We start from the raw sequence: 25,692 nt of genomic DNA, 5'->3' as shown, positions 1-25,692 counted from the left end.
CTGAAATGTGTGGTGACATTTACCAGATCAGAACCAGTTTATTTTTTTTAGTACTAGAAGTCTTTAGCAAACAGCAATCTGACAAGAAAGAAGGCTGAGAGAGAAGGGGGCAACATACAGCAGATGGCCATAGACCAGGAATCAAACTCAAAACAACTGCATCACAGGCAACAACCTCAACACATCGTTCATTTGCTCTGCTAGCTGAGCCACTCAGTGCCTCCAGAACCAATGTTATTCAGCAGCTATGAAGTGGAGGGTTTGTTTTTTATTTTTACCACTGTGGTGCAGCTCACATTTGAAGATTGATGGAAACATAAAGTCAGAAATAGAATAGACTTAAGTCTTCAAAATCAATGCAGAATAACTATTCGGTAATAATGGGTACATTTTGTGGTAGTATGAAAATCCTCCTCTAAATGCTCCTCCTGATTACTTCTGATTAGTTCCACCTGGAAGCCACACCTGGCAGACACACATTCAGAGGAGGAAAGAGGGAAATGACACACAAACATTTTATTTTTGCTTTTATTTTATTGTCATAGCAAATATGGTCACAAAGATACTTCAACTATTTACTTGAAAACAAACTTGGGTACACGTCTTCCTTAAACAGAAATTGTAAAAAAAAAAAAAAGTTACGTTTTTTGCTGCAGAAAAGGATTGATTCAGATATTAGCTAATCCGATAGTACAGCGCAAGCAAATAAATATTTTACTCTTTATTTGTTTAAAGTGGTTTTCAGAAATAGCTCAAGCCTTGCTGTGAGAAATAAAAACTCAGCATTTTATTTGTTCATTTGGTGTTTGTACATAAGGTTTTTGCTAACATAACGCAGGCTGAATTACGACAGACAGCAAAACAATAACTGAAAGAGTAAAACAGCAACTCAAGAGCAAGCTTTATTCATTTGCGGGTGTCTTCATTGTCTTTTTGATCCACTTAAGGTGATCTTCGGTAAGGAAAGCGTACACTCCAGGTTTGTTTTTGATTCCACACTTGTAACCAAAAGATGCAACACCGACTACAGCTCCATTGCACAGTATTGGCCCTCCTGAATCTCCCTACATAGAGAGGACAAGAAAACCGGCATTTTACGGGAACAATAGCATTTTATCTTAGTGTAAATTACCATTAGGATTTCTTACCATACAAGTGTCACCTTTGATTTTACCACTGGCTCCAGCACATATCATGTTCTTAGTTATATATGGATGAAGTTGGTAATATTTTTTTGAGTTGCATTTCATTCTGTCGATCACTGTCACATTGGCTGACATCAAAACATCTGACAAGGTAGCTCCATCTTTTTTGGTTTGTCCCCATCCAGCCACCTTACAGACTGAACCGGCTGCTGGCTCTTTGACAGCTTCACTCAGTTTGAAAGTGCTCACCCATTTGGTTTGCTTCACTGCCTTGTCCAGCTGGAAAATAAAATATCACTATTATTTTATATTATGAACAATGTCAGTACAGTTAAGATCACTAATTTTGCAAAGTACTCTTACCTTGAGCAACATGAGATCGTTGTTTTTTTCCTTGCTATCATAGCAAGGATGAGGAACACTTCTTGATACCTTAAGAATCTGCCTGTACTGCTGTTCATTCTTCTTCTCCTTAATGGAGTGCACCCCCAGCAACACAGTCTTAATACTGAGAGAGCAACAATATATTACACAGTAAATGGGTCTGGAGCAAGAAACATTACATTTAAGCCTGTGTGGCAAATAGCAGAGCAATTTAGGAAATAAAAAAGGTTAGTAAAATTGCAGGCCCTAATGGTATTGTATTTGTTATGATCATATTCAAGTCAACATTAAAACAATTATTGGAGGTTTTAGTCACCACCATCAAATAAAAAAACTGGCAGTAGTGACACAAACACACTTTAGGTATAAAACATGGAAGTTGAAAATATCTTGCTTTGAAATACCGGTTTGTGATTTGCACAGTGCACAACTAAGCAAACTAAATGCATAAAAGAGTTCCTGTTTTTACCCCTCACAGTGTGCAGCAGTCAGAACCCAGTTTGGATCAATTAATATTCCTCCACAGACTGGTTCGCTTGTCTCCAGCAAAGCCATGTAGGGCAACGAGTGGGGCTCCACTTCTTTCCCATTGATAATTTCAGAACTGTGACCTAACACAGAAAGTTAAAAAGGTACAACACATCCTATAATAGTAAAGAGGTGACATTAACTTTCTTCTCAAGTAAAATGGCAGCACTTAAGATATTACTCACATGAGTTGATCATAAGGAAAAGGGCAATGATACCCCTCAGAGAGAACATTTTGTCTTATGTCAGTCTTTGATCTGGAGATGAATGCGCCCCTCAGGATGCTGACCCTGACCCTTTATATGTGTTTCTCAAAGGATGTGGTCTGACCATGGAAATGCATTATTAAGCAAAACACACGTAGTGATCCGGTAAGCTAAAGTCTGTGGTAACACAAGGTCAGAACCAAAGCCCTTCAGAAGCTGTGAGGTGCAAGGTTTTTATTTTTATTTCCTCAACATGCAGCTCAGAATACAAACAGGTGAGAACACAGTCATGAGACTTTAGAGGAGACCTCAATATTCAAATTTCATGCAGTGAGTTATGACCTCTAGTTGCAAATCAAGAATGGAAACATTTTGTGGCATTGAGAACATCTACACTGCTCAAAAAAATAAAGGGAACACTTAAACAGGTGTTTCACACTTAAAGTGTTCCCTTTATTTTTTTGAGCAGTATATATTACTGTATGTAGTGAATGCAGGGGATGGTTACCGTGGGAACATCGGGGCAAAGTTTTTTGAACCAGCAAACTCTACGCTCAGTAACCACGCCCTCCCTCCAGTTGGATGTTGTTCTGAAAACTCGAAATGAAAATGAAATAAAACTTTTAACTTATAATTAGACATGGGAACATGCATTCGTTAAACAAGGATTTGCTAAAAAAAAAAAAAAAGTTCAGTTTTTTTGGCATAAAACTGTACACCTTTCTTCTATTGAGGCCAACATTTGGGACCCAGTTATCAGCATAAAATAATTAGTTATTTTCTGCTTGGTTCCATTTAAATATTGCTTGTTTGAGTTATTTCTGAGTTATTCCTGAGCATGTACAAAATGATTGTTGCATTTGTAACCTGTAAAATAGTGTACCGTGAGTATTGTCGGCAAAACCTATAAGGTCAGAGGTGACACAGAATGACACATTTTTTGAAATGTGTCATTCTGTGGTATTGTTCTCATTCAGATACAAAGGATCTTCATATATTTACGGTTCAGTATATGCAAAATTATTTGTCAAACATGTATTTTGTTGTCAGTTTATTTACATTTAACAGGTTTATACAGTAAGAATAGTTTCCATCTAGTGGCAGAATTAAGTATTACATTTCAGAGTCTGCCATAGTTTGATGATGTCACAGAAAGGAGACAATGCAGGAGATAGAAAGTATGGGCTTTTCCTGAGTAACATTGCAACTTCTCTTAGTTTGAGCTGGTCTTTGAAATCACTGGAATTTAAAATTGATATTTCTGTTGATTAAGAATAATGCAGGTGTTTGTAAGAAGGCAGCGTTTGTTTTTTTAGGAACTTTTAGCTAAATGTCACCTCGTGAGCAAATTTATTATACATTTTAGTGAAACTATTCTTTGCTGCTGTGTATTATTTCTGAAAATGTGCATGTTCACACTTCTCAATTTTAATCTACTCCAACTGGCTTCAGTAAAGAGTCAACATAAGCCCTCTAGTCTGTGGTCACTTTGGAGAGGAGTTTAGCTGAATGTTGACTTCAACAAGGCGATGGAAGATGAGGATATGACAACAGGAATCCAAATTATTTGTGGAAAGTCTGCATATTGGTAAATATTTTAGAGCATAACTAAAATAATCAAAAGAAAGTGCAGCATGGGAAGCTGAAACATACCTTGGCACGATGTTACTTGACAAGCAATTGAGTGATATTTGCAAAGCAGCCAGTCCATGAGTGACATTTATTTTCTTGGATTCTGATTTGCTGCAGCATCAAAATTCTGTGGTAGTGTTAAGGAGCGTTTCTCTGTGCATATCAGTGCATAGTAAAGTAGATCAGTTGGTGTTTGAACTATTAAAACAGGCAGATAGTGTTTTTGGTTGGGGTCCCCAGTATTATCTGATTTTAACATTTCTGAGGTTGCGTTGATCCCCAAGCCCACAAAACCAGTAGTCCACTGAATTAGATTTTGCTCACCAAATTAAGGTGTTGACAACAAGCCACTAATTGCTACACATGAAATCAGAGACTTTTTTTTTGTAGAACTTTGTAATTCTGTCATTGTGTTCCATGATTAGTAACATGGAAAACCTGGTTTATCTGCTGTTTGGTACCAATAGTAGCTCAAGAAAATGGCAACATCTTTTTGCCATTGTTATATCTTCAATCTTGATATATGTCTGAAATGTGGACCATTTGAATAGCATCACTTGTTTCCAGTCACCTTCAAGTCAAAACACAGAAATAGTAGTTGACTTTCTTTTGATCTTCCTACAACCTGTTTTAGTTGTAGGTAAAGCAGCATTCTAGCTGTAGCAGAGAGCGTCACCTAGTGACCTAGGAGGAAAACACACACACAAAGGTCATTTGTGTTGACTAATTTGACAGTACATGGCCAGAAATATAATATTTTATTCGTTATTCTTTTAAATAGGTTTTTGGAAACTGTTTTCAAGGTTTGATTTAACTCAGTCTTTTGTTCAGTTGTTGTCTGCACATGCATTCTTCAGCAACATAATGCAAGTCAAATTCGAATGGAATCGCAAAAGTGCTTGAAAGAGTTAAACAGCAAAAATGAAAAGCAGGGTTTATTCATTGGTCTTCATTGTCTTCTTGACCCAGTTAAGGTTGTCTTCAGTGAGGAAAGCGTATACTCCAGGTTTGTTTTGAATTCCACACCCATGCCCAAAAGACGTAACTCCAACTAGATCTTCATTGCACAATATCGGCCCTCCTGAATCTCCCTACAGAGAGAAGAAGTATGTAAAATGCATTTTAGGGAAACGGCAACATTTAAATTTGGGTAAACGGCTGGTAGGCCCACTTACTTGACAAGTGTCGGCTTTGATTTTGCCATTCCACCCGGCACATATCATGTTCTTAGTTATATAAGGAGCAAGGTTGTAATAATCTTTTGAGTTACATTTCATTCTGTCGATCACTGTCACATTGGTCGACATCAAAACATCTGACATGGTAGTTGCATCATTTTTGGTTTTTCCCCATCCAGCCACCTTGCAGACTGAACCGGCTGCTGGCTCTTTGACAGCTTTATTCAGCTTGAGAGTTTTCACCCATTTGGTTTGCTTCACTGCCTTGTCCAGCTGGAAAATAAAATATCACTATTATTTTATATTAGAAACAATGTCAGCGTAGATAAGAACACCAATTTTGCAAAATTACCTTGAGCAACATGAGATCGTTGTTTTTTTCTTTGCTGTCATAACAAGGGTGAGGAACACTTCTCTTCACCTTACGGACCTGCCTGTACTGCTGTTCATTCTTCTTTTCTTTGATGGAGTGCACCCCCAGCAACACAGTCTGAATCCTGGGAGAGAACAAAAGCACAGCATGGTTAAACTTAATATCTGACAGAATAGTCAGATATCAAGAAATATTTTTATTACAGGCATGTAAACATCTGGTTTCAGCTGTTTATAGCCTTTTACTTTCTAAACAAGTCTATTAATATTCCAGGACTGATGAATTACAGATTATCCTTGATATTTTTTTTTACCGCTGGAGAAGAAAAGTTTAGACCCATCTTGACTTTGCTCTCATGTTTGAGTAATCAATGATAAAGCTGTAAGAAAGCAACAACATACAATAAGTCATAATCAATATTCTGACTCTGACCTGGTTTTACTTGTTGCTAAATCTCTCAAAACTTGTTGTTCAATTGGAAAATGAAACTTAAAATTCAAACACAAAATGTTTAATGTAGGATGACAGTTTTCTGAATCTTTGTGGTTTTGATGTTTCTTAAAGCGAGTGACATTTGTACCTAAATATAAGACGTCTTTTCCTTCCTTCACATGCTTAAAGGTTGAAGTCACATCGACCGTGTGATGCATGCAAACTTAGAAATTTACTTCACATACTTCACAAAAGACTGAGACATTTTTTTTGATATTCTTATGAGCTGGCCAGGCATTGCTCAATCTGAATCATACAAACATACTATCATAAAATTTGGTGGTGCATAGTCTTTAACTAAATCCCTTTTTCGTCTATATTTTTCCTGATTATAAAAACAGAGCAAAAAGCACTCTACACATGAAAAGCAAGAAGAAAATGGCTTTCTGTTGCTATGTACTCAGGCCATCTACTCAGTTTGAAATATTGGCTCTTGAATTGCATGGGGCACAACATCCAAAAGTGCAGAGCGATAGCTTCCTGTTACAAACCTATACATTGTTTAATTTGGTTGGAAGTGCAAGAGAAAACAACATATGCATAGAAACAGTCAACGACACAAAGGATTGTGTTTTCTATTTCTAATCAACCTGAATCCTTACAAAGTAAGGAAAAAAAATATTGTTCTTACTTTCTGCAGTGTGCAGCAGTCAGAACCCATTTTGGATCAATTAGTATTCCTCCACAGACTGGTTTGCTTGACTCCAGGAGAGCCATGTAGGGTAACGAGTGGGGCTCCACTTCTCTCCCATTGATAATCTCAGAACCATGACCTGGCAATACATCCAGAAACAATTTTTGATGTTACAGGAGAACGCTGAACCCTTGACTAAAGAGAAAAAATGCATTAATAAGAAAATGACAATACTTAAGAAAGTACTACTCACTGAATTTGATAAGAAACAAGGCACAGGCAGCAATGAAATCCCTTAGACAAAACATTTCCTCCTATCAGGGTGTTTGATGTCGAGAAGAATGTCGATCATAATGCACAATCTGCTCTTTATGTCTTAGCCTCAAAGGATGTGGGTTGACCATGGAAATGCAAAATCAGCAAAATAGGTGTGATCATAAAATGAGATCAGGTCTACCACTTATGAAGTGGTAATGTTTAGCACTTCTCATGGTGCCCAACAGGACTGTGGTGGAGGTGTTTATTTTATTGACGTCACACAGTCCCTGAGAAGAGACAAGTGGCAACGTTTTCCAGACCTTACATGATTATTTCTGAGATACTGTCAACTGGGAAACCGCATGTTGTCCAAGACAAAAGTCATTTGTGTCTCCTCTATGTGCAAAATACACATTGTATCGCTATTGTTATGATATAGAAATAAAGCTATTTAGCCTTAATGATAAGGTTTTATTTAGAAAGGGGGAAAAAACCATTTTTGTATCAGAGTATAATTTAATTGACAATGTACCTGGAATACAAGTTACTGCATGTGGGGCTCAAACCTCATGGAGAAAAACCATTATAACTTTTTATTGAATACAGGCTTGGGAACACCAAGTAATTTATTAAAGTGTCATGACGTCCCGGTTCCTGTCGTATTTTATGCTGCACCTCTGCTCTGCTCCTCCCGCTCCTACTGGCTGTTGATTGCCGATTCCTCCCACCTCTGCTACCTAAATAAACTTCTGCTCGGCACTCATTCAGCACAAGACTGTCTGTTGTCATCCATATCCCTGCAAGGGATCAGTCCCTATCTGTACATATAAACAATAATGTGAGTAAACTTCTGTTTTTTGTCACGGAAATGGACAAACAACAGATCATTTTTAGATCTTTGCAATGCCATCAGCTGTCATCGCTCAGAGGTGTTTGTAAGTGGCTAATCTACTAGTGCAGGGCCAGAAATATAATATTTTACTTTTTAATCCTTTAATAAAGTACTTTACAGAAACAGGTTTCAAAGTTTGCTGTAACAAGCTAAAGCTCAGTTTTTATTTGTTCAATTGTTGTCTGCGCATACATCTTTAAGCAACAAAATGCAAGTTGTATAACATATAGGAGAGCAAGTAAAGTGTTTGAATGAGTAAAACAGACATCTAAGACATATCTATCCATACTTAAACCAAGATCTATTCTGAATATGAGTAACTATAGAATTTCATTCCTACAATATTCTTGCAATATATGTTGCAAGAATATTAAAAACTTTGTGTTTGATTCATTGACATAGACAATATTTATAGTTTTGGTCTTGTACAAGTCTTAAGCTGCAAAATTCAAAAATAGAAGTACCTATTCAAAAACAAAATGTTTCATTTAAAATAGCTGCAGAGAAAACATGCTGACATGTTGCAACATCTTTTGTGTGAAACAAACACCTTAGCTACAGGCAAGCAATCAGAAAAAAATCTCACTATCATTTAAAATAGAGACATTATTTTCCTTCCAAAAAACATGTTAGCTTATCTTGTACCCGAAAATAGCAACCCAACTACACCTCAAACATTAGCTTGTATTAATAAATAGAAATTTATGTATATCATGTTGTGAAAAAATTATATACACATTTATTTCAGAAATTTATAGAAATGTATTTTGTTTTGTGAATTGAAAAAAAAATACAGCAGAAAAAATACACAAATTTTAACTATTTAAACATAACATCATAACAATATTACATGAACCAACTCGAGTCATTTAACGTTCTGCAACGGCATATTCACAAACTTTAGTCATACTGCTAATCCTCATCTGTCACCTAAATCATGACACATTTAGTATGTTTAACTGAAATTCATGAGTAAATTTGAGTTTATCTGTTGCAAAAGAGTAGTGGCAGTGGGTCGTTCCAAGACATTCTCATGAATACAAGATCTCCTCTCTTCCACAAGATGGCCTGTCTGTAGAGACTTTGAGTTCTTGCTTCTTAATAGAGACACACAGGTGGAGAATTTGATTGTGAGATCACAGCCGTCTTTCTCAAGAAATAATGAGCCCAGAGGGTTTATGTAAGGAAACCTCAGATGTATGATCTGAGCTGATGCGTAGCTTATCTGTTCATGCACAGAGTTTGACCGACAGCCAGTCTATTAAACGTAAGTGCCTGTGAACTAAACGGATTATATAAATATAAAACTGAACTTCATTAATGTGCATTTATGCAATGTACACAACAATGTAACACAAAACTAGCATCTTGAAACTTTTCACAGCTTGAACTAAAAACAATTTAATGTGTCCTTAGGGTCAAAATAAAACTTTTGTCTTGGTCACTAAAATATGAAATTTTCCAGTTTTTCTAACCCAATTCTGTGTGGTAACAGTACAACAATTGTTGAATCTGCTGACGATCTGTCTCCGACCCTCTCTGTGGATTTGTCTGGAGATGAGATAAAATAATGTGTGTTATTAGCACATAAGTACTCACATGTATATTTATAGACAGAGAAATAAAAACTTGCCTTTTTTCACAACAATATAAATATACCAAAATGAAGAGACCAATAAAACCAGACTGAATAAATCCAAAACGATGAAAAGGATTTTGTGAGTCTTATTAGATGTCGCTGTGGAAGAGAAAAGATGCTCATGAGAACAAATTTCTTTTCATTAAGACAAGAGTCTTAATTCCTCTTGTATTTTATTTGCTTTCAAGGCCTTATCCAACTACTAAGCACATCTTTCAAAGCAAAAACAAGATTTTGAAATAATTGTGCTGCTTTAAAACACAAACAATTGTTGCATTGTTGGGCCATTGTTGCAGGATGATTTTTCTGTCAAACATCAAACAATCAAACATTTGTACTGAAATGTTTGATTGTAATGTGGCAAAATGTTCAAGGCGCATGAGTACTTTGCAAGGCACTGTACTTTCAATTGTCTATGTGCTACAGATTTGCATCAACATTGTATTATTTCCCTTAAAATTCTTCCCACCTGTTTTAGCTTTTAACATGGTAGGATCATCTTGAAGAATCCATTTTCTGCTGGTCCCATGCTCAATACGAATAACAACAGCAGAAACGTATATGAAGTACTCTGTGGCTGCACTTAAGTTGGAGATGCTGATGCTCATAAGGGAGGAGCCATTGGTGCAGGGGTAGGACAGCGTCTCACAAATGAATCTACATATTGTCACATTGTAATAGTGAGAAGTCGTCTGCATAAGTGCAGAGATGTTCCAGCTTAGATTCAAGTGATCGATGTTCACAAAGTCCACGGCCACTGACTGAGGGGAAACGGGCCCTGGAAGATTTAGATCAAGATTTAATTAATGGGAAATTAGGTAAATTAATTATGAGAAAAATAATATTTTAAAAAATATATATAAATTAGGTAACACTTTATTTGAAGGGGTGAGCATAAAACTGATATGAGACTGTCATAAACATGGCATAATATCTGTCATGGACATGAATGACTCTTCATAAACGATTACGACTGTTGGCCTGAAGTGTCACGTTGTAAATAATGACACTTTTAATGTAAAGCTCCATTAAAACTTGAATTTAAAGTCAATTAAAACTGGCAACTTTACATTAAATGTGTCATTATTTATCGAATGACACTTCATGACAACAGTCGTAAACATTTATGAAGACTCCTTCATGGTCATGACATGTGATAGGTCATGTTTATTACTCATGTCTCGTGTCAGTCTAATGCACAGCCCTTCAAATACGGTGTCACCAAAAAGGATATAACACATTAAGTAAACTGAATAAAAATGCATCTTTGCGATATAATTTTTTTATGTGAAAAAAACCCATATCACAATGATTGCATTGCAATGATGCAAGGATATTTTGCATTTTTTGTGCAAAAAAAATAAAAAAAATAAAAATATACAGCAGGAATGATCAAAAATTCTCCAAAATAACATTTCTTACCCTGACAAGCAACCCTGTGCTGCTCATTACAAGAACGAGCCAATAGCTTGTCCTCTTCTTCAAACATGGCCTCCAAGCTTACACAGTGGCCCTCATCATTATAGTTGTACCAGTGAGTGAGTCTCAGTTGTTCCCCATTGGTCCACTTCCAGCCACTGCTCTCCTTATGGAGACCAAGCCAAAAGCTGGCATTGTTTGCGGGGATGGCACTGAGGAGAGCAAAGTATTCCTTCTCTGTGCTCAAAACAGCTAGGTCCACAAAGTGGCTCTGACAGTACTCACGACCTTTGGCCCAGGGCATGGGTTCTTGGATGAAGAAATAACGTGAGGAGATCTGGCCTGTTGCTAGACTGCAGCATACTACTAAAACAAAAGATAAAGCAGAAAAAAAATACTTTCTGACTTCTCTTATACATTAAGAAACAAAACAAATACATTAAATTCCATTATGTTAAACAGTGATCTCTAACCAAGTAAAAGCGAATGGATTTGAACAAAGAAAAAACACAAACAGCCACAAAAAGAAGCAAAATTACAAGAAAGGCACTCAGATAAGCTGTGGGATAGCACCAAAAGATTTTGAACGCAGAAATGTGAAGTCTTGGTTTTTCTGAGTTGGTTTTTGGATTTTGTTCATTTCTGTGTTTCTTAGTTCATTTTCCTTGATAAGATCAGCCAAACACTTTGTTTTACTTTGGTTCAGTCACTTCTTAGTGTTTTTAGTTTTTTATGTTTATTTCTTGTGTCTAGTTACTCCTTATCTCTCTAGTTTTATTTTGTTTCTTAGGTCTAGTTATTCTTTAGTGTTAGATTTATTTCCTAGTCCTCTGTGCCACTTTCTCTCTCTCCGTTCTCCTCATTCTGCCTTCTGCTCCCTTCCCTCACAGCTGCAATAATTAGCTAATCAGCCCAGTTCCATTGTGTCAGCATTCAACCTCCCAGTACTAAAGCACCTCTTTCTCAGACATTCCTTGCTGGTTTCTTCTGTTACTTCTCTTGTTTCACCATACTCTCCTTGTATCTCTTTCTGGATGTTCTTTGAATTTATTATTTTGTCTTTTGCCCTTGCTCCTGTGGTTTTTCTAAACTTTTGCATTTTTTAAAATATTTTTTCATTATCTACTTCACAGCTCCGCTTCTGCATTTGGGTTAACCACCAACCACCAACCATGATAATTATGTAAGCTTTTCTTTCTGCTTGAGTTGCAGTCTATGTTGCCGCTTTTACAGGCAATGCACATATGTAACTAATGAGCCTATTTTTAAAATCTAGACTTCTCTGACATGATTGTTGTTTAAACAGTCAGTAATGAAGAATAGTCAATTTATAATGTATTCATGGATGGATGGCATCCAAGAGTTGCCTTAGTGCCTAAGCGTTTTACTGCACTGAAAAACACTTGTATTATAATAGTCTGTATTTTTCAATGTTCGTTTTTGACAACATGTTCTGACTCAGTTACACATCTCTTGGGTCATGAGTACCGTAATCCTAATCCTATATGCCCATTTCTAAAAACTGCACAGTATTTTCTGTTATAGTCTTGTGCAGTATATCATTATTATTATTATTGTTGTTGTTAATGTTATTTCTATATTGTTTTTAACACTTTGAGAGCTTTTTGTGTGAACCTTTATGTCTATCTCTGCTGTTACACCTGAATTTCCCTTTTGTGGGACAGCAAAGGCTATTTCTATTCTATTCTATTCTATTCTATTCTATTCTATTCACAGAAATTGCATTTCACTATATCAGTCAATGAATATGGCACAACTTTAATGATAATGCAAGCTCACTCCATAAAATACATTTAAAAGAAGTTTCTAACTACATCTAGTAAATACAATGGTAAATATTCTGTCGGGTGGATTACATTACATTTCTCACCAAAGTAAAGAAAGTTGTTGTTACCCAGAACAGCCAGCTGCTGGAGTATCTGCATCTCATAGGGAAACATACAGGTGTATCCATATGCTTTCCCACAAGCTGATATCCGCCACTTGCCTCCTAATCCCAACAGCTCCACACGTGTTGTCTAGTAATCCACATACACTACCAGTTCTGCTCTTGCTCTCTCCTCCTCATCTACCTAAAACTCTCTCTGCTTGGGAATTCTATACAAGTAGGTCATGCTAGATGGATTACGCAAGAATTACGTCTAAAGAGGGAGTATCCTTGGTTAACATATCACTGCTTCCAGGAGCTTTTCTTAGTTGCTTTGTTTATGTCTTCAATATAGACTATTGTGTTTCCTATTCCCAAAACTAGTGTTACTAACCTGATTTCTACTCCCTGATCACAGTGTTGTCTACAGAAGAATTTGATGGGAGTTATTTGATGGGGCAAGTGAAAATTTTAGGGTCAGATTGGGGTGGAGAACAGTTTACCTCATTTTGATCATTAACCTGAAAACAATAGATTCTTATCAGAAGGTTGTTAGCAGGGAAAGCTGCCTGAATAGTGTGAACAATGCTGGTGTGAATGAACAGCAGGGGGATGGACGTGTGCTTTTTAGGGAGCTGCTAAAAATACTTTCAGGTAGCTCCACCCAGCAGTCTATTTTGGGAACCGGCAGTGAGAACAAAGGTTAATCTGAATGCACTTTCTGAATGTGAAATCCAAATCCGAGCTAACACTGCACATCAAAAAGCTTGAAAGTTTCATGCAGGAAGGAAAAATGAAACAAAACGTGTTCTGCAAGTTGACTGAAACTTGGATCTACGGTGGCCGACAGGTGCAAATGCGCAGCAAAAGAGAAAACATGCAAACAAACAAAAAACACGCGCATAAATTAAATGCGGCAAGCAAAAAGCGAATAAAATGCAGCAAACAAAAAGAGAGACGCAAACAAAAAAGAAGACACCCCCGAATGAAATGCAGCAAACAAAAAGTGAGACGCAAACAAAAAAGAAGACACCCCCGAATGAAATGCAGCAAACAAAAAGTGAGACGCAAACAAAAAAGAAAACACCCACGAATGAAATGCAGCAAACAAAAAGTGTTGAAAACGGAAGTGCTCCAGACCACTAGGGGGAGTCAAAGAAAATAGTATTCATTTCTATGGGACCAGATGCAAGATTCAGAGAAAGAAATTTGAAAGAAAGTAAAGGTACGTATAACTATATTTCTGAAAAGAAATATAGTTATACGTACCTTTACTTATAATATATATATAATATATATAACTATATTTAGTACGTATAAATACTATACGTACTTATATTATAACTTATATACTTATATTATATTATAAAAAGATACGCCGTCTTTTATAATATTATAGAATAACAGAATAATTTATGGGTAGCGTGATAGACTTTGTGTCAGTCATACCGTTCTGGGCTCGGTCTCGATTTTCTTTGACTCCCCCTAGTGGTCTGGAGCACTTCCGTTTTCAACACTTTTTGTTTGCTGCATTTCATTCGGGGGTGTTTTCTTTTTTGTTTGCTGCATTTCATTCGGGTGTGTTTTCTTTTTTGTTTGCTGCATTTCATTCGGGGGTGTCTTCTTTTTTTGTTTGCGTCTCTCTTTTTGTTTGCTGCATTTCATTCGGGGGTGTTTTCTTTTTTTGTTTGCGTCTCTCTTTTTGTTTGCTGCATTTCATTCGGGGGTGTTTTCTTTTTTGTTTGCTGCATTTTGTTCGCTTTTTGCTTGCCGCATTTAATTTGTGCGCGTGTTTTTTTTTGTTTGCATGTTTTCTCTTTTGCTGCGCATTTGCACCTGTCGGCCACCGTATGGATCAGCTAAAAGGCATGCTACATGCAGTAACAAGCACATTTGGTGTTAGCTTTGCACTACATGAGGTCAACACTACTATTCTATATTTATTACAGACTGTTTTAGTTGACAATGTCTTAAAGGCACTAGGGATGTTGCATCATTTGCAAGGATCTTCACCCCACTTTCTAAAAGTCAAAGTGAGGAAACAACTCAATTTTAAAACAAGCCACAGAGCACAATGCAGTTAGTGAACTGAGTTACTAAAACAAATGAATCTTTCAATAATAACCTAATTTATTGAATATGACAGGACCAGGGAAACAGTTTCATGGTTATGTGTGGTGACAGCAGATCCTTTTCCAGATTTCCTGATTTTATTGTTGCAAATACAAATATAAGCGAGTGTTTATTAAGATGTTGAACTTTGCCACGTGTCTTCTCGTCTTTTCAGAATCCACTTTCCTGTCGATTCACTGTCAAATAGAGGCCACTAGAGTAAAAAATAAAAAAATAAATAAAAATCATAAGCCAAAAATGTTCCTCATTCTGCATTTATAACACCCTTAAAAGAACCCCAGTCAGGGATGTTTCATAGCTATACTATAATTTAATACCGTTTTGTGCCTGAATACATTATTGGATGTAAAGTCTGTGTTATGCAGAACAGTCCATGAAGGAGGAACCTACTTGTAGTTCATTCAGGCCAAATTAGAAGTAGATCTATTAGATGTACAAAGTATTTCAGCTTTGCATGCAATTATAAAGTTTAGCATCTTTTATTTTTTGCCATAAATTACTTTACTGAGACGTTCAGCCAACAATGATTTTGTGTTTTTGTTACAGCAAGCACTCTCAAATTACACACCACAGGTTTTCTAACTTTTGGAAGTTTTCCTTTCATTTCTGATGTTTTTTAAGACAAATATCACCTTGCACTCGTCTCCTTGACTATCTTCTTGACCAACAATAATTTCACTGTTCAACCGTCCAGTCTATCTTCCGTCTCTTCGTCTTTTCTTGACTTCTTCTTAATTTGTTAACTCATTCTATGAAAACTTTCTTTCATATTTAAATACAGATCCCAGAGGTGGAAGCTCTGGTTGGCTCCAGCTGAGAAGATGTGAGCATTGACAGGATTTATGGCCAAGTGCAGACAAAAACAGAATTACAGTCATTAAAATCCTTGGATTGAGTTATTCACCTATTCATGCACACATTCACACTCAGATGGTGGGAAGCTAACCGGATAGTAGCTACAGCTAGACGGAGGTGAGGCTGCCATGCACAGGTAACACTGGGTCCTCTGACCACCACCAGCAGGCAAGGCGGGTGAACTGTCTATCCCAAGGACATAACGACAAAGGTGGACAGAGTGGGAATTTAATCGGCAATCCTCCAATTGAGGGACGAACTCCCACCACCATCGTCCAGGTGGTGACAATCATAGGTAAAACACTTCACCTTACTTATTACAGATGTTCTTCTTCGAGAACACATTTTTCTGAGAAGGATGTCAAGTCCAATATATAATATTGATAATATATACTATGACCTTCAAAAGTGCACATGTCTCTGTTGAAATGGTATGTTGATGAGATATAAAAAGTTAGATCACAGTAAACAATTTAAAAACTTCAAAACCTTCAAGTCTACGTACACTGCACAAAAGATAAGGGATTTGGCATGAAATTCCAGAATGCACATAAAATGCATCATAGCCTTTAGAGAAGAACATAATTCTAACTTTTTTGTCTCTTCAGGGTTTCAGTACTTATTGTGTAACATGTTGTTCTCAAAAGATCAACCACAAAAACCACGACAAGTTTCTGATGCATTGGTGCATCACTAAATGCTTTTGTTTAATGACAATTTGCATTTAAACCATCCTCTTCATCATGCCGTTCACATTATGACAACATTAGACCAAGAGGACCCCCAAGGTTTGATCAACAGCTCCTCGCCTTCGTGAGGTTTCAAAAAGGATGTTCTCAGAGGTTATCCCTCCTCCCCAACGCCATGTTTCCACTGCATGAGCCAGGAAACTGAGACCTCCCATATGACTGCTATGATTCATTAATAGTTTTGTTTTCACTGAAGACCCCCAGCGATAATGAGTCAGCGAAAACCATCTCAAAAATGAACTATCTCAGTGGGAAATGACAGATGTGCTATATTACTGAGCAGTACGATGATATAATACAAGCATTCCTGTCAGGGTGGTGAAAATGTGTTAAACAGAAATTTGTGACTGCTACAAAAGTGGAACATTTAATTTGTTTCGTTAATCTTCTGACATGTGAGTTGGTGGATTTATCTGAGGGAGGGGGGCTTCCATCTCCAACAGGTGATAAATTCATGAGGAAGCCCTGAGACCAAACATCTTCCTTTCCATTCCATCTGAGACAACAGATCTGTAGACTTATATGGAGTAAATCATGAAGGTTTTATTCACAGTAAATCGTCATGAATATAATACAATCTAATGGACTTTAAGTCATCACCACCTGTGAATTTGCATTGAAGGAAGTCAAACAAGATCCAGATTGTCTCCCAGATTCTTAGCTGTTCATCTTTCTGCCTTCCTCTTGTAGCAATCCCTATTCTCAGCCATGGTCACCATCCTAATGCCTACAGTCACAGGACAAAAATCAAAAACCACTAATCCAGTAGTAAAATAACAAGGTAAGAATTTTAAATAACTAATTTTCTGTTGATGAGAGATGACCATCCAGTACCTGCTGAATAACTGCTGTTTCCAGGAAAGCGCTGACACTAGAGACAAGTGTGACTAAACACGCCACATGCTCTACTTGTGGTCAACATCCCCAACTAAACGTAAAATAGAAACAGTGAGACACCACAAACTGTCACTCTAGTACAAATATGTCTCAAATTTCCCCTCATAGAGACCCCCACCATTTTTGTGAAATGGTTTTATAGCTTTTAGCTTACCTGTATCTCTCATCATCTGTTCCCTGTGCCGATATACCTCTACTATCCCAACTCCAACTCAGACAGATTGACTTTAATCTGGACTAGGTTGATAGTGTTCCAGAGATATCCAAAGATAAATGGCAAAACCCGGTGCAGCAGCAATTCCATCACAACTACAGTCGAGAAGATAGGTGTCCGAAAGGTCAAAGATAGAAGAAGAGTTGGACTAAAAGAGGCTAATGAACTCAGTTGAAACTGATAAAGAGAAAATTGTACTGGCTTAGTTATTTTTTTATATATATATACAGAATACAGGAAAGTCAATTTTCCTTTTCTGTATAACCAACATACAAAACAAGGAATGTTACTGCACGAAAAAGGCAACTTATAACTACAACAATACTGCTTTATGTATTTTAATGGGTGCATGTAAAAGAGAGCACATTATCATTGGTCATAATTGTTACTATTTTAAATGTTTGAGATCTAAAATATGATGGTGCATAGTTTTAAAGCTTTTAAGCTATGACATAAGAACCTCTTTGAGCAAAACCACCATAAAAAACCCATCTGCCTGTGGTCAGAGACCACACTAGCAATCAGTTGCATATGCTGAGAAGAATGTGTTTTGAGCCAATTTAGTCAAAATTGAGCATGTTCAGATATTGACATTTTACAAGACCACTGTGCTACTGTTATAATATCATACCAAGAATGTGCAAATAAACAGTTTATTCTTCCAACATTAAGTACATTTAATTCCTGTTTTTACTTGCACCTCGAGAATTCTAACCTTACAAATTTAACACACCATTACATTTTATGACTAGTATGCACGACTTTCTGTTTCATGCACACAAGGTACTGTGCATCTAGAAATTTTATGGACAATCTGTCTTGCTGCGCATTAACAAATGACCTATTTTGATTTAAAGCCAAAAACAACTCCATGCAAGTTTTATTTTGTGCTGGAGCTGTGAGTCATATTGACCATAATGACCATAGTTCGCAGTTGATCTTCTTTATAAGAGGAGATTTCTGTCTTTAACTAAAGAGGAGTTTATCTCTTCTGGTCTGTAGACAAGAAGTGTGGTTATACTTCTAACCTGACTTCCTTAACAGAAAGGTCTGACTCAAAGCAGAACATGGAAATGTCTTTTGCACAGCTGTGTATCTTTTGCCTAGACTTCGAGTTATCTACACGTGACTGAGCACAAATGAAAAATAGAAAAAGGCTAAACTTTTATTTAATGTTGATCAATGGAAAAGTTAAATCTTTTTTAACTTTCCTTCCCTTCTGTAAAAAGTATTCTTTCTTACAGCAGTCATTCAGTAGGGATTGTGTCTTTCCCTGCAAATTCATATTGGCAAAATTCTTCAACTCACATGTTCTCTCACTAATATCTGCAACAACAAAACAATACATACATACATGATTTGATTTATTATAATTTAAAGTATTGCATGATGCATGCAGACCTGTGTTTTTCTTATCAAAATGTTATTCAAATGTACTGTGATTTGTGCAAAGGTTCTTTATTTCTATATAAGACTTGTAGAAGACTTTATGTAATGTTTGAGATTAGGAACTACATAAATATAAGAATGCAAGTCGATCTAAAGACAAACACAGGCCCCAGCGGCTTCTGTTGCTTTAAGTAAGAAATCTGCAAGAGTTTGTAGATTTCATAACTTGACTAGACAAGATGATTTTAGGTATTGAGCAGCACAGAGGTGCTACTTAAAGCAGATCTGGCCAAGTCTGAATAAAAACTGTACAAAAACACGTATACAGAGGAGTTTACATATGTATCATAGATTTAAAGGTAACAATTTGGGGCTTTAAGAATTTATTAGAATCTTTCACAAATGATCCGTCGCATATTATACTGTCACATTTGTACTGTAAAAAACATATTTTTATAAAAGCTACATAATGCAGATGCAAAATTCAGCGGAATATGCATGTGTGTAAATCTCATCAGCCTTTTCTCACATCATGAATTACTGCACAAAGAGACTAGTGATGGAAGCCATCAGTGACTCCGCAGTTACAAGCTCCAGCAGCTGAGATGAGAGAGACTCTGCATACAACTGTTGTCAGTCAAAGCTATATGGAGAAAATCGCTGATACCAAGGCCCGACTAAAGTTACCCAAAAGGCATGTTGGAGAAAGTTATCATTAGTCCAAAATTTAACTTTCTTCCCATCAGTCAAGGCACTATTTTTGGCGGACACCATCCTTCCTGTGAAGCAAGGTGGTGGCAGAGTCATGTTGTGGGGATGCTTCACTGCAACAGGGTCTCAAAGCTGGTAAAGGCAGAAGGTAAAATGAATGCAGCAAGAGAACTACGGCTTCTTTATTGTAAAGCAAGAAGCCTCCAGCTAAAGACTCACATATGGTACAACAATGTAGCTGTTCTGGGGTGGCCCAGTCAAATCCCATAGAGAGTTTGTAGCTGGATTTGAAAATGGCTGTTCACAGCGAATCCTCGCACAACCTTTCAGAGCTTGAACAGTTTGCCAAGAAAGAATGGAGTAAAAATTGAGAGCTATCCACAGATTCTGTTCAGTGATTACTACCAAACATGCATATACTAAGTACTGAATTGAAGCAGGGGAATATTTATGCAGTCAATTAATCTATGTGACACATTTTTTATTTATTTGCTGTTATTTTGTAGACATCCATTTTCACTTTGATATGAAGGGGGTTTATTTGTAAATTTCTTTGTCAAAAGAAACTAATTAAGTTGATCATGATTGATTTGTAAAATCATCCAAGGATGTGAATACTTTATTATAGGCACTGTGGGGCAGTAATTATATTTTTATCTGGCACAGTGAAAGTACAAGCTGCTGACAACATTAAATGAAATTCTTGAACATTTGCCACCATGAAAGATTTAAACTTGTACACCACTTTTGTTTTTTTACTCAATTCGAGAGTCAAAGACCTCTGAAAAAGCCATTTTTGCACATCTTTATTACCAACCTTATTTGAAGGCATTTCTGCTTTTGTCCATCTTCTGGATCTCACAGAGCGTTGCTGTGGTGAGTTTAAAGTCACAAATGTCTTCTGCAGTTGCCCACCAGAGATGACTCAGCTTCAAATGCCACAGAAACGCGTAATCAATACAGCAATTTACCAACTTTATGTGCTTGTAAGAGATGGGAAACTGTTCATATTCCTATAAACCAAAATGAACTGAAGTGAAACTACACTCAAACCATATGTCAAGACGGGGTTTTTAACAGCTGTGCAAATGTGTTATTGCAACACGGATGTGCAGTGGTGTGTGTTCAGTGGTACCCTCAATGCGGGTAAAAAAGACAGCATCGCAAGGACCCTGCAAGATGTACAACGCATTTATTTCATCTTTATTGCACAGTGCAATGAAACCTTTATTTTCTCTACAGTGCACATTTATGTTGATGTTTTTTATTTGTTTGTGTGCATTTCCATAGTATATGTGAATAATATTGAATAAAACATGAACATGTATGTGTCTTTAATGTCAGTGAAATAATTAAATATATCTTGCAACCCAATGAATAAGAAGAACAGTTTGCAAGCTTGTCATGGGCAAGTGAGTATAATAAATATGTTTATTTTTTTATATACTATTTTCACAAACTGGTATTTTAATCCTAATTTTGGTAACATCTTAGTTTCCTGATCACATTTAAGATTATTTATTATCTTTATCAGAAGGTGTTGCAGAGGTTTCTGCAGCACCTCGCATGTCTTATTGCAGGACATTGTGTTCTTGCATGTGGTTTCTCCGTGACAATTCGAGCTCCAGCCTCCGACAGAAGGTGTAAAACTCAAAGAGAGAGTCACAGCGCCCCCCAAAGGGCAGCGGTGTACTAGCAGCTGGACCTCCGCTGCTGCTCCCATGGATGCTCCGCCTCTTGAAGCGTTTGTATGCGACTTCATCGGCTTCGTTGTGGCCCTTTGAATAAAAAAAACATTGGGCATGAGAAGTTGTACATTTCATAAATTTTATACTTTGGCAAAAGTAATAGTCACCCCAAAGCTGACAACAATTCCTAGAATCAACTTTTGGATAGTTGTTTCCTCTTGGGAATTTCACAATAAAATGTTCGTGTCTCTGCGAATTTAAAAAGTCTCCCAAGAAATTTTATTAGAAATTTCTTCATAACTTTTGACCTGGTATAACATGGTATGAAATGTTTAAGAACCGTGATTTTTGAATTTAGCACAGCCTTTAGAAACTGTTGTTTTTTGTTGCTTTTTTTAAGGCAATGAGTTTCCTGTTTGTATGGATTTTTTTCCCCCCGTTAACTTCATTTTACTTTCATCCTCGAGTCCGCCCAGACTTTTCTGCAGGACTCCTAACTCCCCCCCTCCAAGATGGAGGCTCTCGGAGGTTATCCCACCAAGTCCTCCAAAGCCAGAATAAAAAGGCTTAGGGTCCTGGTGAGCATGACAGTCGGTGTGGGGTGTTTGTTCCTCCTGCAGACGCACCTGGTGAAGCCCAGAAGACAGAAGGACTTTTATTCGTTTGAGGTGAAAGACGCAAAGGGGAGGACGGTATCCCTGGAGAAGTACCGAGGAAAAGTACGTCCACATCATCACCAGGCGTCTTTAGTTTGGCATTAAATCTCTGCAAATCTTCATTTGGAAACAGAGATTACTTTTTTCTTCTTTATTTCCTACTTTCTTGGCATTACATTCTGTGCAGAGTTTTATTATAATGATTGCTCCATGGTTTTTGTCCTGTTCAGGCATCGCTGGTTGTAAACGTGGCGAGTCACTGCCAGCACACGGAGGCGAGCTACAAGTCTCTGCAGGAGCTGCACCGGGAGCTGGGTACGTCTCACTTCAACGTCCTGGCCTTCCCCTGCGGCCAGTTCGGGGACACGGAGCGCGGCTTGAGCCGCGACATCGAGGCCTTCGCCAAGTCCACATACGGCGTGACGTTCCCCTTCTTCAGCAAGATCAAAATCCTGGGCACGGAGGCTGAGCCTGCCTTCAGGTTCCTCACAGGTCGGCAGGAAAACATATAATGTCCTGTTGCATATTTACAATCTCGGACAGCAGTTGCTGACTTTAATTGATTGCTTGTCCGTTTATTTCAGGGTGCAATGGTTATATAATTAATATTACGCTTGAATTTAGTGTGGATCTTTTCTCTAACCCACACAGGATCGAAAGGGTACCTATGCAGGATAAAATCAATGTATACATTGAGTCAGATATTTAAATAATTAAAGGGTTCTGAAGGTTCTTGGTCGAGTTTTACCCAGAAAAGACAGTGGCTGGTTAATTTTTCCGTATGATGGGTAATTTTTAAAACATAAAAATGATTTGGAAAGATTTAGACAACAGCACTAATATTTGGATAAATGTTAGCTTAAAGTTGAACTGTTTTCTAGACATCAACAATTTTCCAGCCAAATTCTGGCTGGAAGATTTTACCACTGCAAGTCAATTTTATTGACTTGTTTGCTGGCAGAGACCCAGGCTCTTAAGTGAAGTCTTTAGGGCTGAAATTGAAGTCAATGTTTATAGGAAGAAAATCCAAGAAGGCTATTATAAACCTGCTAGAATTAGTTTTGATTGTTATTTGAGATCATTGTCCTGTTAGAACACCAGAAAGAAGAAAGCAAGCAAGAAATAAAACTCTGTTTCAACTACTAGCTATCCACATGTTTTTCAAAGAAAATATTTATGGTGGCAGGAGAACCAGCTATGTCCAAACAATAACAAAAGTCAATGTTTGGAGAAGCTAAGATTAGGCTTTCATATCTAGTTAGCACCGTACAAACTGTTAAACACGGCATTGAAAGGATCATCATGATCTTTTTTGCTGCCAGTGGTAATAGAATGGCATATTGCACAAAGTGGATGAAATCATGATGATCCAGTATTAAATGAATGACATTCACATCAATGAGGAGTTCTCAAACGTTCTCAGTAAACATCTGTGTATTGTTTTACCAGAAAAGCTCAACACACTTTTAAAGAGATGTAAAAAAAAAAAAAAAAACCTACTTACAAATATGGAAATGCTCGTTTTTGCATAGTTACATTGTTAGGAAATTATATTTGTTTATAGTAAATATATTTCTATGTTGAAAATTTTTGTTTGCTGTTGTATTGTTGTTTTGGGATATCATTGTAATCTTCCAAAAAAAAAATAATCCACTCAAACTGTAGTCTTATTTTTTTTTTTTTTTTTTTTTAGATTCTGTGCAGAAAATACCAAAGTGGAATTTTTGGAAGTTTCTCGTGAATCAGGAAGGAAAAGTGATCCGGTTCTGGAAAACAGACGAATCCATGGAGAGCGTCCGAAAAGAGGTCACAGCACTGGTGCGAGAAATCATCATAAGGAAACGTGGGGAGCTATGATGGCAAATGCTTGGGAGATATGGGACACTTTGCCACTTTATCTCAGATGGTGCCGTGCTGGTAAAGCCTGAAATGACTGAAGTGTCAGCAGAAGGCATGTGAGAGAGATCTGTTGCTCCAGAAAGAAGTGTTGGTATGGTTTTATTTGAGTGTTGGCCATTCTATCAGACATTGAAGATACCACTGAAGATAAAAGGTTGTTGAGCCCTCAGTGTTGGGTTTTTAAATAAAAAAAAATCTCTCTACATTGTGCTTAAAGTAATTTTCTAAAGTTTACAATCTTGTTTTTAAGATGAAGCCTGTCTTTTCACCTTTTAGTGTCTGATTTGAGCCTCTTAACTGTATCTCATCTGTATCTTCCAACAATAAAATAATGTACTTCAAGATCATCAGTTGTTTTCTCCAACGGGCTGCATGGAGATGCCCTTGTAACCGTGGTAAATGTTACGTCTCCAACGACTGTTCAAATCTTCACCTATGGCTACATGGAGTTTGCATGTTCTCATGCTTAATGTTCTCTGCTGATAAAAAGCCCCACCGTGCACAGATAAGTGGGTGGATGAATTGTTGTTTTCTCTAAAGGTGATAGTGTGCAATACAGGCAAACATCTCTCATTTTTTTCATAAGTCTTATGGTTCAGGTGCTACATTAAGTCTTGGTACCATTTTCATTATACAGAGGCATTCTCCTAGCAAACAAGCCAGGCCCTTTAGCATCTAGAGTGAGATGAAGCTACTTTTTGTGAACATTGCACTGTCTTACTTTGCAAACGAGGTGGAAGCAACAACTTAGTTTTTCTACACACAACTTTTACATTAGCTTTATGTTTATTAATAATGAGTGCTGTGTGGTTTTGTATTTCAGTATAGGTATATAAATATGCTTAGAGTATTGTACACCATAATTCTTAGCACCTAGAAACCAATAACTGAAAGAGGATGAACCTTCACATTCATGGTGGTGTTCTTTTTTTACATTGCAATGATTTCTCTGTATTCATTGAGCATTGCACAACGTCAAGCTGCTGTGGATTTCTCAGACAGTTTGAGGGCAGCAGCAGGTAAGCTGGCTCCTGACGACCCAACCAGCTAACGAGACACTGCCTACAAACCAGCTGAAAAGCACCAGAGATACTTTACCTAAAGATATTTATATGAAAAGTCCTCCAGCATTTACAAGTTGAGCGTAAATATAACCGTTATGGTAGCAGAGCGCTGTGAGCTGAAAGAGAACTCGTCAGCTAACATTACACTGCCTCCATACCAGTCACAACTGAAAGGTCTTCTGCACCAAACACAACTTGAGACATTTTGCAGCCCAGCTACAGCAGCAGGTATTTCTAAAGGTTACCTTAGCATCAGTGGGCAGAGAGGGTGCAGCTGCATACAAACAGATCTACAGCCACACTGGTACCTCCACCTCAGATCTGTAATCTAGAAACCAGAGAGATTCTGATTTAATTTGAATAAAGAGATTTATTCTTTTCATCTTACCTTGAAGGGAGAAGGTCTTATCCTCATTAAAGCATCCTCCTAATAAAGAAGAACAATTAAACAATTGAGCTCACAATTTAAAACAAAACGAGTTTCTGCAAAGCTGATCAGTAAGAAGGTCTAACAAGACTGAAAGCTAATAAGAAAATTATTGAAAAGTGTCTAATGCTAAAGAACCAGGTAGGAGCTGTGATTTGTTGAAAGTTTGCATGTGTTGCCTAGGAGCAACAGCAGCAACAACAGATTAAAGGAATACACAGAGGGGCTACAACACCACATATTTTAATTCCATGATTTGATCTACTTACCCACTTATTTGAATGTCCCTATGTGAATTTTCCCCCTATCTACAGAGAACACTTTTAGCCCCTTCACCCCGCT

At 37.2% G+C, this 25,692-nt stretch overlaps 4 protein-coding genes across 5 annotated transcripts; 1 reads left to right on the top strand and 3 right to left on the bottom strand.

Moving 5' to 3' along the window:
• Positions 1-560: 560 nt before the first annotated feature.
• On the bottom strand, positions 561-2,611 carry LOC114154877 (granzyme K-like). The gene is made up of 5 exons (XM_028034346.1): positions 2,243-2,611; positions 1,999-2,140; positions 1,509-1,653; positions 1,149-1,424; positions 561-1,064 (listed from the first exon to the last, which is right to left on the bottom strand). Exons 1-5 carry the CDS (start codon positions 2,289-2,291, stop codon positions 903-905), a joined length of 774 nt encoding a protein of 257 aa, XP_027890147.1. The 5' UTR covers positions 2,292-2,611; the 3' UTR covers positions 561-902.
• Positions 2,612-4,640: 2,029 nt separating this feature from the next.
• LOC114154036 (granzyme K-like) lies at positions 4,641-8,118 on the bottom strand. The gene is made up of 5 exons (XM_028032792.1): positions 6,826-8,118; positions 6,570-6,711; positions 5,426-5,570; positions 5,071-5,346; positions 4,641-4,986 (listed from the first exon to the last, which is right to left on the bottom strand). The coding sequence occupies exons 1-5, from the start codon at positions 6,878-6,880 to the stop codon at positions 4,831-4,833; spliced, it is 774 nt and encodes a 257-aa protein (XP_027888593.1). The 5' UTR covers positions 6,881-8,118; the 3' UTR covers positions 4,641-4,830.
• A 395-nt stretch (positions 8,119-8,513) lies between these two features.
• Positions 8,514-12,904, bottom strand: LOC114154035 (uncharacterized). Of its 2 annotated transcripts, none has more exons than XM_028032789.1 (5): positions 12,672-12,904; positions 10,784-11,146; positions 9,831-10,139; positions 9,356-9,460; positions 8,514-9,273 (listed from the first exon to the last, which is right to left on the bottom strand). In XM_028032789.1, the coding sequence occupies exons 1-5, from the start codon at positions 12,739-12,741 to the stop codon at positions 9,167-9,169; spliced, it is 954 nt and encodes a 317-aa protein (XP_027888590.1). In that variant the 5' UTR covers positions 12,742-12,904; the 3' UTR covers positions 8,514-9,166. The 2 variants fall into 2 exon arrangements, with proteins under 2 accessions (XP_027888590.1, XP_027888591.1); XM_028032790.1 differs by having other exon boundaries at positions 12,696-12,904.
• An 8,863-nt stretch (positions 12,905-21,767) lies between these two features.
• gpx8 (glutathione peroxidase 8 (putative)) lies at positions 21,768-24,203 on the top strand. Its single transcript, XM_028035086.1, has 3 exons — positions 21,768-22,023; positions 22,191-22,452; positions 23,654-24,203. Exons 1-3 carry the CDS (start codon positions 21,817-21,819, stop codon positions 23,815-23,817), a joined length of 633 nt encoding a protein of 210 aa, XP_027890887.1. The 5' UTR covers positions 21,768-21,816; the 3' UTR covers positions 23,818-24,203.
• Positions 24,204-25,692: the final 1,489 nt, after the last annotated feature.

This window comes from Xiphophorus couchianus, chromosome 12 (assembly GCF_001444195.1).
Source record: "Xiphophorus couchianus chromosome 12, X_couchianus-1.0, whole genome shotgun sequence".
NCBI lineage: Eukaryota > Metazoa > Chordata > Actinopteri > Cyprinodontiformes > Poeciliidae > Xiphophorus > Xiphophorus couchianus.
The sequence above is the reverse complement of the archived record's forward strand: the minus strand, read 5'-3'. Positions and strand labels throughout refer to the sequence as shown.